The 15,083-nt window shown below is 58.6% G+C and overlaps 1 protein-coding gene across 1 annotated transcript; it reads right to left on the reverse strand.

Annotated features, from left to right (window-relative positions):
- Nucleotides 1-25: 25 nt before the first annotated feature.
- GIT1 (GIT ArfGAP 1) lies at nt 26-4,171 on the reverse strand. The gene is made up of 11 exons (XM_040455428.1): nt 4,046-4,171; nt 3,571-3,682; nt 3,307-3,440; nt 2,990-3,142; nt 2,647-2,877; nt 2,505-2,558; nt 2,231-2,317; nt 2,067-2,140; nt 1,781-1,963; nt 1,606-1,669; nt 26-1,442 (listed from the first exon to the last, which is right to left on the reverse strand). The coding sequence occupies exons 4-11, from the start codon at nt 3,137-3,139 to the stop codon at nt 1,230-1,232; spliced, it is 1,056 nt and encodes a 351-aa protein (XP_040311362.1). The 5' UTR covers nt 3,140-3,142; nt 3,307-3,440; nt 3,571-3,682; nt 4,046-4,171; the 3' UTR covers nt 26-1,229.
- Between the last annotated feature and the right edge of the window lie 10,912 nt (nt 4,172-15,083).

Genomic DNA, 15,083 nt, shown 5'->3' on the forward strand with positions numbered 1-15,083 from the left:
CCAAATTCTTTCAACACTAGCAACAGCACATGGTCACTTATTTATTTTTGATACAAATGTACATGACACACGTCTTGACAGTCAGCCCACCCACCACCACACAGGTACAGCCTGGCCCCTAGGGCAGAGGCAGGACAGAGAGAAGGGCTGGTAGGCACGGCCATCTGCCTCTCCAGCCTTCCCAGGCTGCTGCCCAGATTCCAGATACCCAGAGACTGCAGGGCAGGTGCTGGCCTCTCAGAGGTTATAGGAGGGGGCTCTCAGCTGAGTCAGGGACCCCGGGGAGCCAGCCCCAGGCTCAGGTGCTCAGTTCTCTGCCCCAGCCAGCACAGCCCCCTCCACAAGGGAGGGGGGGGGAGGAGAGATGCAGGGAAGTGGTTTTTTTTTTTTTTTTTTTGTAAGTTCATAGAGAAGGGGACCGATGGGGGAAGGCAACGGGTAGGACCCCAGATGATTTACCAGCAGTCCCTGGCCCCAGGATGGGAGAGTGGGGGACTGACCCCTAACTCTGGTCCTGCTGCCCTGGTCCCCTCACCCTTCACAAAACTCCAGATGGGCCAGGCCTCCGGAACGGCACTGCCGCCCCGCACACGCACACACAGGCACGCAGGGACACTCAGTTACCACAATGTTAAAATTAAGGGGTGGAAGAGGAGAGAAAAAAAAAAGATTTTCCAGTGTTTGCTGCTAGGGACCCTGGGAACACAGGTTTGGGGCCTGTGCCCTAGGCAGGGGCCGTTTGACATTAAAGGAGAGCAGCAGGGGGGTTGGTGGCTACAGGGCAGGGGACATCCACAGAGATTATGTACAAAGGAGGGGATGCCCCCGGCTCAGCCCCCAACAGGGCTGAACTGGCTCATGGGGGTGGGGTGCCTGTAGGGGGAACTGGCCTCACTTGGAGTGTCCCCACCCGACCCTTTGCTGAGGGTGCCCCAGAGGGGAAGGGGCTGGGAGTGATGCCTTAGAGGCCCCTGCACACTAGAAGGGGGGGATGCTATGTACAGGGGGAGGTGCATGGAATGTGGGGGACAGAAGCTCCTGCCACCCCACCTCCCCATCCTTGGGGACTTGAGGGGGGCGGGCACCAGGGCGCCTGGCTGCCAGGGGACAGTGGCAGCACTAAGGGCACTTGTGCCAGTGGCTCCGTTGGGGTGGGGATTAGTGTCTGGAGTGGCCCAGCTCCCATGGCCAGTGAGGTCCCAGTGCAGGTGAGGGTGCAGGGAGAGTGGTCACTGCTTCTTTTCTCGGGTGGTGATGGTGACCAGCTGCTTGGCAGCCTTGGCGATGTCATAGGCGCACTGGATCACCTGCTGAGTCAGCAGCTGGAAGTCCACAGGGGCGCCAGGCTCCGGGGGCACGGTCTTCCGGCACTCACTCTGCAGCCGGTAGGCGCTGGCATTGAGCAGCCGCAGTGAGCTGCGCACAGGCTCCAGGGCTGGCCTCTGGAGGGAGGGAGGAGGGAGTTGGGCCTTGGACTTCAAACCATGAGCCATGAACATGGCCCAGTGTGTCCTCCCTCGTCTCCACCCAGGTAGTGGTCACATTCCCTACACCTGCCCCACCCTGAGAGCCTTCCATTCCTGCTCTTCTCTCTGGCCCCTGTACCTTTGGGAAGAGAGAGGCCATCTCCGTCACAGCCAAATGGATCTTCTCCGAGCAGGGCACAAAGCTGTGGGGGCAGGGGAGGGGAAATATCGGCAGGGTTTGCGGGGACAGAACATTGGTCACCCCCCACCCCCTTGCCCTCTGCAACACCCAGGGGCTGCTGTGAGCCCTTTACCTGTCATGCTTGAATTCTTGGGCAGCCCGCAACAATTCCTGGATGTTCTTGGTGACCTGTTCCGTCTTCAGGATGACATCCTCTGTGCTGGGAAGCCCAGGGTCAAGGTCTCCATCCAGGCTTTCCAACTCTGGGTGGAAGTCTTCTTCCTTGCCCAGCTCAAGAAACCTCTTCCCCTCCAGCCTGAGGTCAGGGTTAGAAAGAGACATTCCAGTGGTAAGCCGCTTGCCTGTACCCTCACAGATCCTCCAGAGCCCAGTCAGCCTTCTTCCCTGGGGTGTCTCACCCAAGCAGTGGGTCCCCGCTTTGCGTGTTCTCATAGTCACTGTCAGCACCACTGCCATGGCGGGAAAGCTTGCTCTGGAGGATCAGGGAAGGGGTAGTGGGTGAGGTTCACATTCACAGACCCACACAGCCCATCACCTGTCCCCTTGGGGATTGGAACATTACCGTATGGCGGCTTCCTTCCTGGGAGCAGGACAGTAGTGGGGAGGAGGGAGTGAAGGGCACGGCTGAGGCTGACACCCCCTTCCGGATCTGAAACCCAGGAAGACTGGAGTCAGTCTCTCCTCCCTGCCACCCGCCTTCCAGCTTCCCGGCAGTGAGGGTAGGGACCAGGTATATCTAGTCATTCCTGTGCCCAGCAGCAGCACAAAGCCTGACACCCACTGGGGCTCAAGACCTATCTGCGGAAATGGATCCGCTTCCTCCAGGCCCTACTTACCCGGTAAAGGCCAGCAGGGACATGCACTGAATAGATAGCATCATCCTCCAGCTCCTGGGGATTGGCACAGGTGTCACGGAGGGCCCTGCGGCAGCCCCAGCCCTCTGTTCCCCCCAGTCCTGGAGACCCACAGGCAACTCACAGTGCTGTGGAAAGGCTGTAGCCGGGTAGAGAGCTCATCCCCAGGCGGGGCCCCAAAGGGCTTCAGGGCAGAGCCTGGTTCATACATGGAGAAGGCCTGGCGGTCCCTGCGATGGGCACTCCCGCCAGGCCCCATGGGTGTGTGTTCTGCCCGCTCGCTGGGCAGTGGGGGTGTGGGCACTGGCCCGGGTGGCTGCCGGATCTGCAAGTTCTCTGCCTGCAGCTTGTGGATCTGAGAGTGGACAGTGATGTCAGAAACTCCAGAGGATCCAGGCAGCACCCCACCTCTGGGAGCGGAGGATCCTCTCCGACCTGGGCACTCCCACCAATGCTGCAGCCCTTACCTCCCTCTGCAGCCTCCGGAGCTCATCACTCAAGCTGCTGTTGACCTTCATGAGCTGTTGCACCTTTGCCTCGGAGGTAGCCAGAGCCTTCTTCAGCTCCAGATATTCCTGCAGCGTCACGGCCCCATCGGACAGGTCTGAGGAGTCCATGCTCTGCAGAGTGAGAAAGAAGCTGGTTAGCCATCAGGGGCAGGGGGTGAATGCCCACAGAAGACTGTTCTCGAGGCCATAACCAGCCCACTAGTCCCTGAAGCCCTGGGCTACAAGGGGATAGAGCCGGGCCTTAATGGAGGCCCGGGGAGGGGCAGTGCTCAGACCCGGGCACGGTTGTTCCTAGTGGCACCGGCGCTGCGCAGGGGCTCCTGGTCCGTGTCCTCGTCTGAGGCCACACTGTCGTAATCGTGCTGGTCGTCGAGGTCACTCTGGCTCCGCGCGGATAGCTCAAGGTTGTCTGAGGACATAGTCCAGTTACTCAGTATTCTGCCACACGACCCTTCCATCATGCCACCCCAAAAGGGAGCCATGAAAGAATATACTAGAAAAACACCCACTGCCCTCAGCCCTAGCGACACCCTTCCCACCTGTGGGGCTGCTCAGGCTCTTGCCCTGCTGTCTCCGCTTGGCCTCGCTGAGAATGTCAATGATCAAGGTGGCAAACTCTCGGGCATTGAAGCGGGCCAACTTCTGTCGCCCCTGGTAGGCAGAAAGAACCCAGCCTGCATGACGAGCCCCCTTACAGCTGATAGATGGGTGTGGGAACAAAGCAAGGCCGTCCCCTGCTACCTGGCTCACCCGGCCAGATTCTGGGTGCCTGGGGAGCTCCCAAGAAGAGGCTGGAATGTCCCCCAGAAGCTGCTCACGAAGAGCTTAAAAAAAAACTTTCCCCCAAATCCCAAATCCCAAATCCCAGTGCTAGCAGGGCCCTGAGAGAGGCCTAGGCCAGGGGAGAAGAGCAGGCCCAGGCAGAAGCCCACACAACAGCCGGTGAGGAAGGGCAGGGCCCGCGAAGCTGGCGACCCCAGCAGGGGAGGAGAGGTCCCTGTCCGGCCCCCTCACCTGATTCCGCGTGGCCGAGTACTCGGGGTTCACAGGCAGGAAGGGCACAGCGCTGCGCTCCGTCACCAGGGTGCTGTGGTTCTGGGTAGCCAGCCACACTGGGGGAGGAGGAGTGGGGGAGGAGCAGGGAGCAGATCATCCAGAGCGTCCACGGTGGCCAGGCCCACGGGGTGGAGGTGGGGATGTGCTGAGCACAGCCTTCCTCAATCCTCCCCACGTCCACCAATGCTGGTGTTCAAACCAGGGGTGGTCTTTAGACACCAGAGGCAAGGTTGGGTCAGGGCAGGGCTGGGCGAGGCCAGCAAGACTGGCCAGGCCGATGACGACGAACAGAATGAGGCGACTCCTCCTTGCCAGGCCCAGCCCAGGGTTTGGGCTGGAATCTGGCTGTGGCCAGGAAGGAGTGATGTAGGGGGGGGTGGAGTGGGACTGGGGAGTGAGCCAAAGTGGGAGGCAGCCAGAGCAGAGATGAGTCCCAGTCCAGGGGTGGGGGCGGAGGAGCAGGCTGGCTGCCTCCAGCTCAGCACGCTCCGCCTGGCTGGGGAGGCTGCCCGGGCTGCTCACAGCCAGCAGGGGTGGAGAGGCAGACCTGCCGAGCAGACCAACCTCAGGCCTCCCTTCTTAGTCCCAGCAAAAGGCCCCAAGAGCCACACCAGGTCCCAGCCCTTCCTCAGTAGGTGGGTAGGTACCCGTGTCTCATCCACCCTCAGCCTCAGATGCCCTCTTGGCTCACCAGCATCATTTTCTCTTCTGTCTACCTCATCGTACACATCCATGGCAAGTTCCTCAAAAAGCCGGTTGCTGAGCTAGAGACAAAAGGGGGACCCCGTCTTTGTCAAATCAGTTGGTCCCCAGTGCTGACAAGGCCAGGTCAACCAGGATGTCCTAAGATGTGGGAAGTGGCCTGTGTCCTTTATGCTGCCCAGCCCCCACAATCTCAGAACTGGAAACTGGGGCAGGGGTCTCTCTGCCAAGCTCCAAGGTGGGAGAGGATGGAAGGGAGACCAGATCAGACCAGTTAGTGCCCTGGTAGGTCAGAGGTGGAGCTAGGGCCCAGGGAGCCTACGGAGGGCAGAGCCAGGGTCAAAGACCAGGGGTGGGGAGGTGGGGGAAAGAGAGCAGGGAAGACAGAGTGAGGGGCAGGTCAAACCCTTGGAAAAGGAGACCATCAGAGGAAGGAGGAGCAATCTTAGGGGTCGAGGCTCAGAGGTGAGGACAGCTCCAAGTAGTAGGAGCCCATCCAAGTGGACTCACCGCCTGCAGCTTCTTCTTGGCAGCTTTGGCCAGCTCGGACAGGTCTAGGCTGTGGAAGGAGGAGGGAGATGAGAATGGGCAGACAGGAGAGGTGACCAGGCCCCCACTTGTGACTCCCAAACATGCAGGGATCCCAGGAAGACAACATCCCAGATGCTGCACACCAGATGCCACCCCCCACCCTGCCCCCAACCTCCAGAGCCTGCTCCCGAAGCAGGCACCATATACCTCTGAGACATGCACTTTTGCCGAGATCTAAGTCCAGAGAAAGGCAGCAGAGGAAAGAATAGGACAGAGGCAGCGATTACCCAGGAGCAGGGCCCCACGTGCCTTCCACGGCAAGCTCAGACCCATCTCCGTGTATACGCCAGACCCGGAGGGTGCAAAACGAACTCCTCTCCCCTCCCAACCTGCTCCTAGACCAACCTGCTCTCTCCCTCTGTGACCCACTCACCCAGCACCAGCGTCTGCTTCTAGGAGTCACCAGAAACCTCCCTCACCCTCAAGCCCCAGCCAAGCTTTCTCTGGTTCTGCCATCGATCCCTCTTTGCCTGGGCCTTTGCAAGTTTCTTCATCCATCTTCCCACTTCCAGTCTTGCCCCTACAACCCTGTTTTTCCACCCAGCAGCCTGGGTCATCTCTTTGACACGTTGGGCCACACTACCCCTGGCCTTAAAAACATCTTAATGACAAAACACATGTATGGATACTTCAACCGTACTTTAATAAAAAACTTCCTTAAAAAATATACTACGTGTTTAGTGTGCATTATCTTATTTTAATCCTGTCAGCAGCCCAGAAAACGTAGGTACTGTTGCCTTTATTCCCAGGAGGTAACTAAGCCTCAGAGAGGGTAAGTAGCCTGCCTGAAGTCACACAGCCAGTAAATGGCAGAGCTGACATATCCGGGCTTGGAACCTCTCTGCTCTTCTTGGGGCTCACAGGACTCGCCATTCTCTCGCCTGTTTCCAGTCCAGTGCTGCTCCTGGGATTCCCTGCTTCTCACACTATGCTCCAGCCACATGACTCCCTGCAGGTCCTGGCACAGCATTTCTGACTTATACCATTTATGCCTTTACTTCTGCTGTACTCCCCACACTGAACTACAGCTATCTGACCAGGCTGCCTCCTTCCCTGGACTGTGAGCTCCTGAAGGGCAGAGATCATATCTGAGTTACCCGTGTGTCTCAGGGCCAAGAGCGGCAGCTGGCACCGGGCAGGTGCTCGGTTAGCCCTTTATTGAGTCCATGCCCATATGTGTTTAAACACATACACCAGACACATGCAGGTACACACACCCCGCAAAATAAGACCAGAGAAGTAGGAGGGAATCTTGGAGTCTCAGAACAGAGTAGGTCTGGGTTCAAGGATTCAAGACGCCTAGGCCTGGCAATCCCTGTCTGCCCACACTGGTCTTTGGAGAGGGAGGGAGCCTCCTCTCTCGGATCCAGGCCAGCAGGCACAGGTTGGAAAAATGGCCTTCAGATGTGGCCACCAGGTGGCGCCAGCATCCATCTTGTGAACTGGGTGCATGTCCCCCCACAGCCTAGGCGCGCGGAGGCTTTTCAGATCAGAGGCAGAAACACCTCAGTTGTGACGGGCCCTGCCCCCACCTCCCACCCCTCCCCAATTTCTGAGCACACCACGGAGGCCCAAAGTTAGTCAAATCCCTGGAGCCCACCATCGTTTCAATGAAGAGCAGAGGCTCGTCTTAAGATTTTACAGTGGGGTGAGTGCCACTGGAGCAGAGCCCAGTGAGCCACCCCTCCTGGGGCAGGTGTTTCTTGTACTCAGGCCTATGTGTGATGGCCTGGGGCTCAGGCGGTGCTTGGCCATGTGCTGAGCTGACATCCCTTCCCTGCCATAGGGCCCAGCATTAGGGAGTGAGGATCTGACTGAAATGTTTGTACACCAGACCTGGGGTGGGGTCCCTAAAGCCCGGGGACTGGGAGGGGTAGAGGTTCTGGGGTTCAGGCACCCACATGGTGTCCAAAAGCCCCTGGGAAGGGGCATCAGGTGGGCACTCACCTGTCAGCCATCTGTGGGATGATGTAATGCCCATTCTTGTGATCTGAACAAAAATAAAAATGCCAAGTCACTGGTGCTGGGTGGCCTTAGCAGCTGGGAGCCCACCTCACTGCCACGAGCAGACCTTGGCACCCAGAAGTGTCAGGGGACAGGGATGAGGGCAGGCCACCCCCAAGAGCCCTGGGAGGTGACTGGAAGCGATGCCCACCCCCCACTCCCTACCCCAGTGTGCTGTAGCCCAGAGCCGTCATCAATTTCACGGGAGCCAGTTGCCTAGCAACACTGTTCCCCAGCCGGCTCGGTCACCATGGCACCTGCTGCTGGGGTGTGTCTGGGTCCCACCTGCCTGGCCCAGCCAGGCCCACCCCACGTTCTGCTCACCCGGCTTGCGTCCACAGAGATAGAAGGCCAGCCGGTCAGTGAGCTCATACTGGCATTCGACTAGCCTTTCCGCCAGCTCATGGTGCCCCGCCTGCCTGTGGGGAGGGGGCATGGCTCAGCCCTGCCGCAGCAGTCCACTCCCCCTACCCGCCCAAGCCTCACCCATCATCCGACCCTCACCTGGCATAGTCAATGGGCGTTCGGCCATTAACATCAGGGGAGCCAGGATCAGCCCCATACACTACAAGAAGCTCAGCCTGCAGTGTCTGCCCCGCCTTGGCAGCCACATGCAGAGGTGTGGTGCCCTTCTCTGGATGGAAGAAGTTGGCCTGGGCACCCAGGGACAGCAGGCGCAGACATGTCTCCAAGTTGCCCGTCCGCACGCTTGAGTGCAGTTGCTGCAAGGAGCAGAGTGTGCAGCGAGTGTGTGTGAGCACCCCCCCGCCCACCCCCAAGCCGTACGAAGTTAGGCAGCTGCTGGGACTCCTACCAGCTCCAAGGGCCCGGCTGAAGTTGGGTTGTCAGGGAGGACAGAGGCTTTAGCGCCAAATACTAACAGCTGCTATCAGTCACCATCTACCTGTGCTATGGGCTCTGCTTGAAACAGGCATTATCTATGAGGGAGATGCTGTTGCTTCTTTCCCATTTTACAGAGGAGGAAACTGAGGCTCTGAGTGGCTAAGAAACCGCCTCAAGTTTTCCCGGCTTTTGGATGGCAGCCTGTTGTGTCCACCTAGAGGCGGAGGGGCCTTGGCCACATGCAGCTGACCACCCAATCTCCATCCCCTGCTGTGCCCACGATCCTTGTCTGACCCGGCTGGCTGCCTTTGGGGCCTAGGGCTCGGTGGTGATGGAGAGGCCCTCGGGGTACTGTGGGCAACAGGAGGGGAGGCCCACCCATCTGTCCACCATGGGGCCCCTCTAACCTTGCTTAGGTCTTTGGCAGTGACCCCGTCATCTTCCCGGCAAGGAAGCTTGTGCACAAATGCCAGCATCTGGTACTTGGCCCTGATGAACTCTGACTTGATGGGGCTGGATGGGGCACAGAGGATGAAATGGGTGGGGGGCAGAGTGGGAGAGGCTATTCCCCCCGCCACCTCTCAGACCCACGTCCCACACCACACAGCCCCTGCCACCACCCCTCCGGCACAACTCACTGGACTTTGTCTTGGGGGTTGGCTTTGCGCCGGCCGCTCTGTACTTGCGCGGGGTCCAGCAGGGAATGCTCCCAGATGGAGTTGGCCCCGTTGCTGGCGAGCGTGTGCACCATCTGCAGAGAAGAAGTGCCAAGTGAGAGTGCCCACTGTGCACTGGGTACTGGGGGAAACACCTCCAAGTGCTGGCCGCAGCCGGCGTGGCTGCAACCAGTACCAAGGGGCCTGTTGTGTGCCTGCCACCATCACACCTCCATCCAGCCAGGCCGCCCAAGCACATGGGTCCTGGTCAGCACCTCAGGTTGTATGGCGAGTGTGCCAAGGCTCAGAGAGATAAAGCAACTTGCTCAGTGCTATGTGGCCAAGCTAGTAAATGGCGGAGCTGCGGAGAGAGCCCCGGTCTGCGAGACCCCAGTCTCAGAAGCCCCCCCGCCATCTGCATGGCAAACACAATGGATGGAAAGGGTCAGGGTTAGGTTCTGCCCCAGGTGGGTGCTGCCCTCTGGAAGCCGCAGAATCCAGAGCAGCGTGTGTGGGTACGGGGGAAGTGTGCCCACGCGGCCTGGCCCCGTACCTGCAGCAGCGTAGGAGGCCAGGCGCTGTGGCGGAGGTGCTTGACAATGGAGATGTGGCGGCCCAGGCTCCGGTGCACACTGCAGCACTCGTCACACACCAGCACCCCCCTGCTGATGGAGGCCCAGCCAGGGTCTGCCAAAGGGGGAAGCCACAGTCAGAGGAGGCCAGGTCTTCGGCAGTGCGTGCCGGGCACCTACTCCGGGCCCACACTAGCACTTTGCTCATACACTTCAAATACCTAGAAACTGGGACCGCCGGGACACAGGTTGCTGAGGAGGAAGCTGAGCTATGGCGTAGGAGGGATTTCCCCAAAGGCTCGCAGCAGGTGACTGACAGCTGGGCCCCTTCCTACACATCTTTGCCTGTCTGGGGGGTGAGGGGGTGGGGGGAGGAATGTGTGGTCCCCAGGGCCTACTCAGCGGGTATGTCCTGCAGTCTTTCCCAGGGAACAAGACAGTTGGCCCAGGCCTTCCCCAGGGAGGCAGGAATCCTCTGGGGGATGTGACACCGATGCTACATGCCAGACATCCTAGACACTCCTGTGTCTGGGTCAGTGCCACATCTCTCCTGCACCCAGGCTTCTGCTGGAACCACTGGCCACCCGCCTGACCCACCATATCCTCCATGGGCTCCTCCCTTTGTCCTCATCTTGGCAGGCAAGAGGCTGTTTCATGCTGAGCCTCCTGCCACCATCACTGATGGGCTGAGCTGGAGCCCCTCTTAACAGGGATGGAGAGAGCAAAGGAACTAACATTGGATACCCACTGTGTACTAGATAGACCTGTATGTACGAGGTCTCTCACAACTGTCAGACAAGGCAGGAAATGCTATCCCTGCTTTACCAATGAGGAAATGGTGGCTCAGAGAGGTTAGAGCAGTTGCTCAAGGTCACACAGCTGATGAGCAGGATTGTTGGGATGTGGACCCAGGCACTTTAGACACCAGAAGCCACGCCATGTTCATACCCACTGCTTTTCCTCCGTTCTTGCCTGGAAGGGGTCAGGCCCAAGTGGGCAAGGGCCCTGGAAGCCCCTCTTTACTCCCTGGGGAGCAGCAAACTTTGGAAACAAGAAGCGGGGCCAGGATAGGGTGGGAGCTCCTTGGGTGCTTCTCAAGGGCAGGGGAGATGCCACCCATCCCAGGCCCCTTGGGAGAGGGGGAGGAGACAGCTGCACACAGCTTAAGCTGTGGAAAGGTCACGGGGGAGAAAGCAGCCATTGTGTGCCTCCAGAGAGTGGGGGCAGGGAGCTTCTCTCCCAGGACACTGTGCTCTGCCCCGGGCCCCCCACCCCAGTCTCAGGAATCCCTGTGCTGGGTGGGGGAGCAGGGACTGGCTATCTTCCTTGCCTGGGAGTGCTTAGGGAGTCCAGAAGTGGGCCCCCCAGGGGAGGGACAGGCTTGGGGTAATGAGAGCCTCTCCAACCAGAAGGCAATTCTCAGGCCCTTCCCCACAAGGACTTCCATCAAAGTTTCCAGGAGAATTGTAAGGAGACCGAGTCAGGGTGCAGCCTTTGTTCTGCCTACAGCAAGTGTCCCGTCCATAGGGGACAGGAAGAAACAAAAAGTGAAAGAGGGGGTTCAGCTCTTCGGGTCTGAGCTTCTTTAGGCATCTACCCAAAAACAGGGCAACAAGATGCCTGCCACACACCTTCCTGGGAGCTGATTCCAGGGGCCCACGAGGAAGGGATCCACCATCTGTGCCAAGAGGGGGAGCCCAAGGACACTCTTTAGTACTGGCTTTACCCAAACAGTGAGGCACCCCAGTGAGGCACATGGAAAGCTCCCTCCCCCCACTCCCAAATCACTGAGGTTAGGGGTCTGCCAGCCACCAGCCACCTCCGGCAGCCCAAGCAGGAAGCTGGAAATGACGCAGCCTAAATTCCTCTTGTTGAAACGGTGGGGTTTCCTGTAAATGGGGAGCCGCCCAGGCCAGGATCATAAATGGGCCGCCCTGAGGCCTCCAGCCCAGGCCCATGGCTCTACCGGAGAAGCATGGCCTGGGGAAAACTGCACATATATCGAGAGCCAGACCAGACATGGTGAGACTCTGAACATGGCAATGACCAAGAAGAGATCAGGATTTGGGGAATGTAGTCCAAGGCTTTGCTAGCCACTCAGCCTGGGGGAGGGGTCCTCCCTCTCCTCCACAATGACCTGAAACAGGAAGGTTGAGCAGGGGGCACTGGCCTGGCCTGGGGAACGCTGGTGTCAGCTCACTGGGCTACACAGATGAGAAGCCCACTACCTACTTCTTACATGCCCGAGGGGCCTTGCGTCTACCCAAGCAGGAGCCCCCAAGCCCCACTTAGGCCAGTTCCTAAGGCCAGGTAGAGTTTCTGAAAAGTCAAATGGCTATTGTAGCTGAAGGTTAAGGGACTCTTGCCCCCAAGAGGCTCCCTAGACTAAACTTGGGGTGGAAGGGACAGGGACATAAGGGGTTTTTTGTTTTAACAGGCTCCATGCCCAACTGCCAAGTGTGGGGCTTGATCTCATGAGATCAAGAGTAGTATGCTCTACTGACTGAGCCAGCCAGGCCAGAAGATGCGGTGACCTCCTCAGTATCCTGCCAACACTCCTGGCAGCTTCTGCTTCAGGGTGGGGGTCTGGGAAGTGTGGGCAAGTGGTAAGAGGGATCCTGGGATAATGTTAACCATGCAGGCCTCTACTAAGGTGAATTCATGTCATCACTCAAAGCCATTAGTAGCCTCTAGGTCTGCTCTAAGGGCCAGCGTCTCCTGAGCAAATTGTCACTAGGCACGAGGGAGAAGCCCACCATCTTGAAAGCAGCTAAGAGTAATTAATCCATGGGGATAAAGATCAGAATGGCGGTTACTTTTGGGGGCTGTTGAGTGGGAGGGGGCAGAAGAAGGGTCCAGAGAGTGATGGAAATGCTCTACCTCTTGACTGGAGTGGTGGTTACGCAGGTATATAGACATGTGAAAACTCAACAGGCTAAACAGTAAGCTGCAGGAACTCTGCTGTACCTAAATTAAACCTCAGTAAAAGAGGAAGAGAGCCCACCATTCACCCCACCCAACAATCTACATTGTGAAGAAACAAATGAGCCTGCAGGTTTCCAAATGTCCCCAGCCAGTGGCCATCCATGCTCATCCAAGGTGCCACCCGAGGTACTTCAGGTACCTTGAGGTGTTCACTCCTGTGCCACCAAAGTGGAAAGGTTGAGATAGAGGCCCATGGGATGAGGAGCAGGCTCTTGAGCTGGGCCAGGACTGTGTGGCAGAGTGAATGGAGGGGGACGTGGGGGGAACACATTCTCCAGGGTTCCTGACTGCTGCCCCTCCCTTGCCTTCATGGCAGGCAGGTACACATGTGGGGCCTGATGAGGTAGTACCACAGCAGCCAAGCCATGCCCAGCTGTCTTACAAAATCCACCTGTCACTTATATGCCCAGGCCTGGGAGCAGAGGGAGGATGAAGACCTTTAGGGTCAGCCTGCACTTCACCTTTCACCTCTTTAACCTCCCCAAATTAACCAACCACAAAAAGGCCACGGCCCCACCCCTAGGGCTGGACCCCCCCCCCCCCACTTTCACAGTGAGAGAAGCCTATGACTAGGTAGGAGGCATATACCAATGGAGTCCAGACTGTTGTTTACCCTCGAGCCTCATACCTGGACTGCTACAGTCCCACACCAGGGATGCCCCTCCCTGCATCCTACAGTGGGGAAATGGGGTAGCCAGCTGGGTTCCTGACAAGCATCCAAACACTCAGGGAGTGCCTGCTGCCAGGTGCTGGGGTAGGGTGATGTGTAAAGACTTTGTCAGCACCCTGCCCACCTCACTCCTCACCTTCTCACCACCTGCCTCTTCTGACCTGTTTTCTGGTTCAGGGTAAAAGGAGGTACCTGGGGCAAAAATGCCTCTGTGGGACAATGACTATGGATAGGAACCAGACAGTCCCAAGATATCAGATACATACCACTCCTTCCTGAACCCACTGGGCACCCAGAGGCTTCACACAGCCAAACGCAATGAAAGAGGGACAACTGCCTTGCTGATTCTGCCCTATGTCCCTCTGGCTGAGAATCAGGACCACAGACTTCAAGATGGGATGGTCCTCAAAAACCATTTTTATTCCAACTTCTTTACCTCACAATTGAGGAAACTGAGGCCCAGAGTGAGGAAAGTCTTGCCATGGTTCACAGGGTAAGCTGATAGGGTGTCTGCTAATCACTCCCCACCCCCATGCTATGCCTGCCCCGCACAGGTATAGACCAGCCTGGGAGAGGCATAGAAGGCAAGCTGTCCTCTTAGCCCTTCCATCCCCAGACGTGCATGTGGTTGGGGGAAGGAGATTACAGTTTCCAGCTCACTAGGGTAAGGACACATAAGCCCAGATAGCTTCTTCAGGGTCCTCTAGACCTGAGAGGAGTCACAGGGTCACAACCACCCACAGAGTACCACGTCTCTTCCAGGCATCCACAGTGCCAAACTCTCTAGCCTGGAGGCATTAGAACCACCAGAGTATCTGTGGGTCCCAACCTGTTGGGGCCCCGGGCCTGTCCAAAGGGTAGCTAGAAGTTATGGGCCCATGAAACAGCACTTCACACTGTCACACTTAATTGTGCCCACAGTCCCCCTGGAGTTCACAGACACACTGAGCCTTCCCAGAGGTCTCCCAGGGAGATAGCTCCTTTTTAAAAGAGAGGATGGACAAGAGCCAGGGCTTCCTTCCCCAGGCCAGCTGCTGAGCCCCATCACTGGCAGTGTCCTCCCACATCATAAGATAGCAGCCTCTCAGGTCACTGCTCCTCACTTCCTCAGATCAGGGGTGGGGGGTTCGCATCAGCCTGGATCTGACTGTGCTGGGAAGAAGGGAAACACCCCGGTAAATACAGCCAGGAGGCAGGCGAGGAAGCCAGATCCTGAGAACCTAGGCGCCCTTGGGTACTGTTCCCTACCCATTTCTGGTCAGACTGGGCTAGAGGGCTAGGAGGGGTCTGTGCCCAAGCTGGGTCAATGCTAAGCCCCCTTCCCAAGCAGGCCTTACTGGTGCATAGGAAAAGCCGAGCTAGTTGCTCCCAGGGATGCCTCAGAGGAAGATGCCCAGACTGTACTGGCCCTCAGCACCAGGCCCTGCAAGGAGCCCCCGCCTTGGGAAGTAGGGGCAGGGAGTCCTAGGAGGAGCCACCCCCTCGTCCGCTCACGAGGAAACACTATCCAGGCCTCCCCTGGCCCATCTGCCCGGTTCTCTGCCCCTTGACCTCCGCCACCTCAGCGGGCGCGCAGACCATGCGAGCAGCAGGTGCAAGACGCGGGGGTGGCACTGAGATGACACAAAACCACACTCACCCCCACTTCCTAAACCTTGCTGGCCTCTGCCACAGCCCTCCTGCCACCCCACCACCCCAGGCTGGCGCTTCCGTTGGGATACAGAGATGGAAGGTGGTGGTGGCGGCGGGCGGGGGGGGGGGGGTGGGAGGGGGGAGGGAGGGAGGGCAGCTAGCTGCCTGCCTCTCTCAGACTGAGGGGTGGGATGTGGCGCCGGGAATGTCCTTCCTTGCTCGTCCACGGACGCGAGGGACTGGGGCCCCCAGCCGGCCCTCCCTCCAAGGACGCGGCTCCGCAGTGGCCCGGGCGGGGGCCGAGGCCGGAGGCCGCAGCCCCCAGCCCCGCCCCGCCCTCC

This window comes from Herpailurus yagouaroundi, unplaced genomic scaffold (genome assembly GCF_014898765.1).
Source record: "Herpailurus yagouaroundi ecotype Mexico unplaced genomic scaffold, PumYag 215, whole genome shotgun sequence".
NCBI classification, from domain to species: domain Eukaryota; kingdom Metazoa; phylum Chordata; class Mammalia; order Carnivora; family Felidae; genus Herpailurus; species Herpailurus yagouaroundi.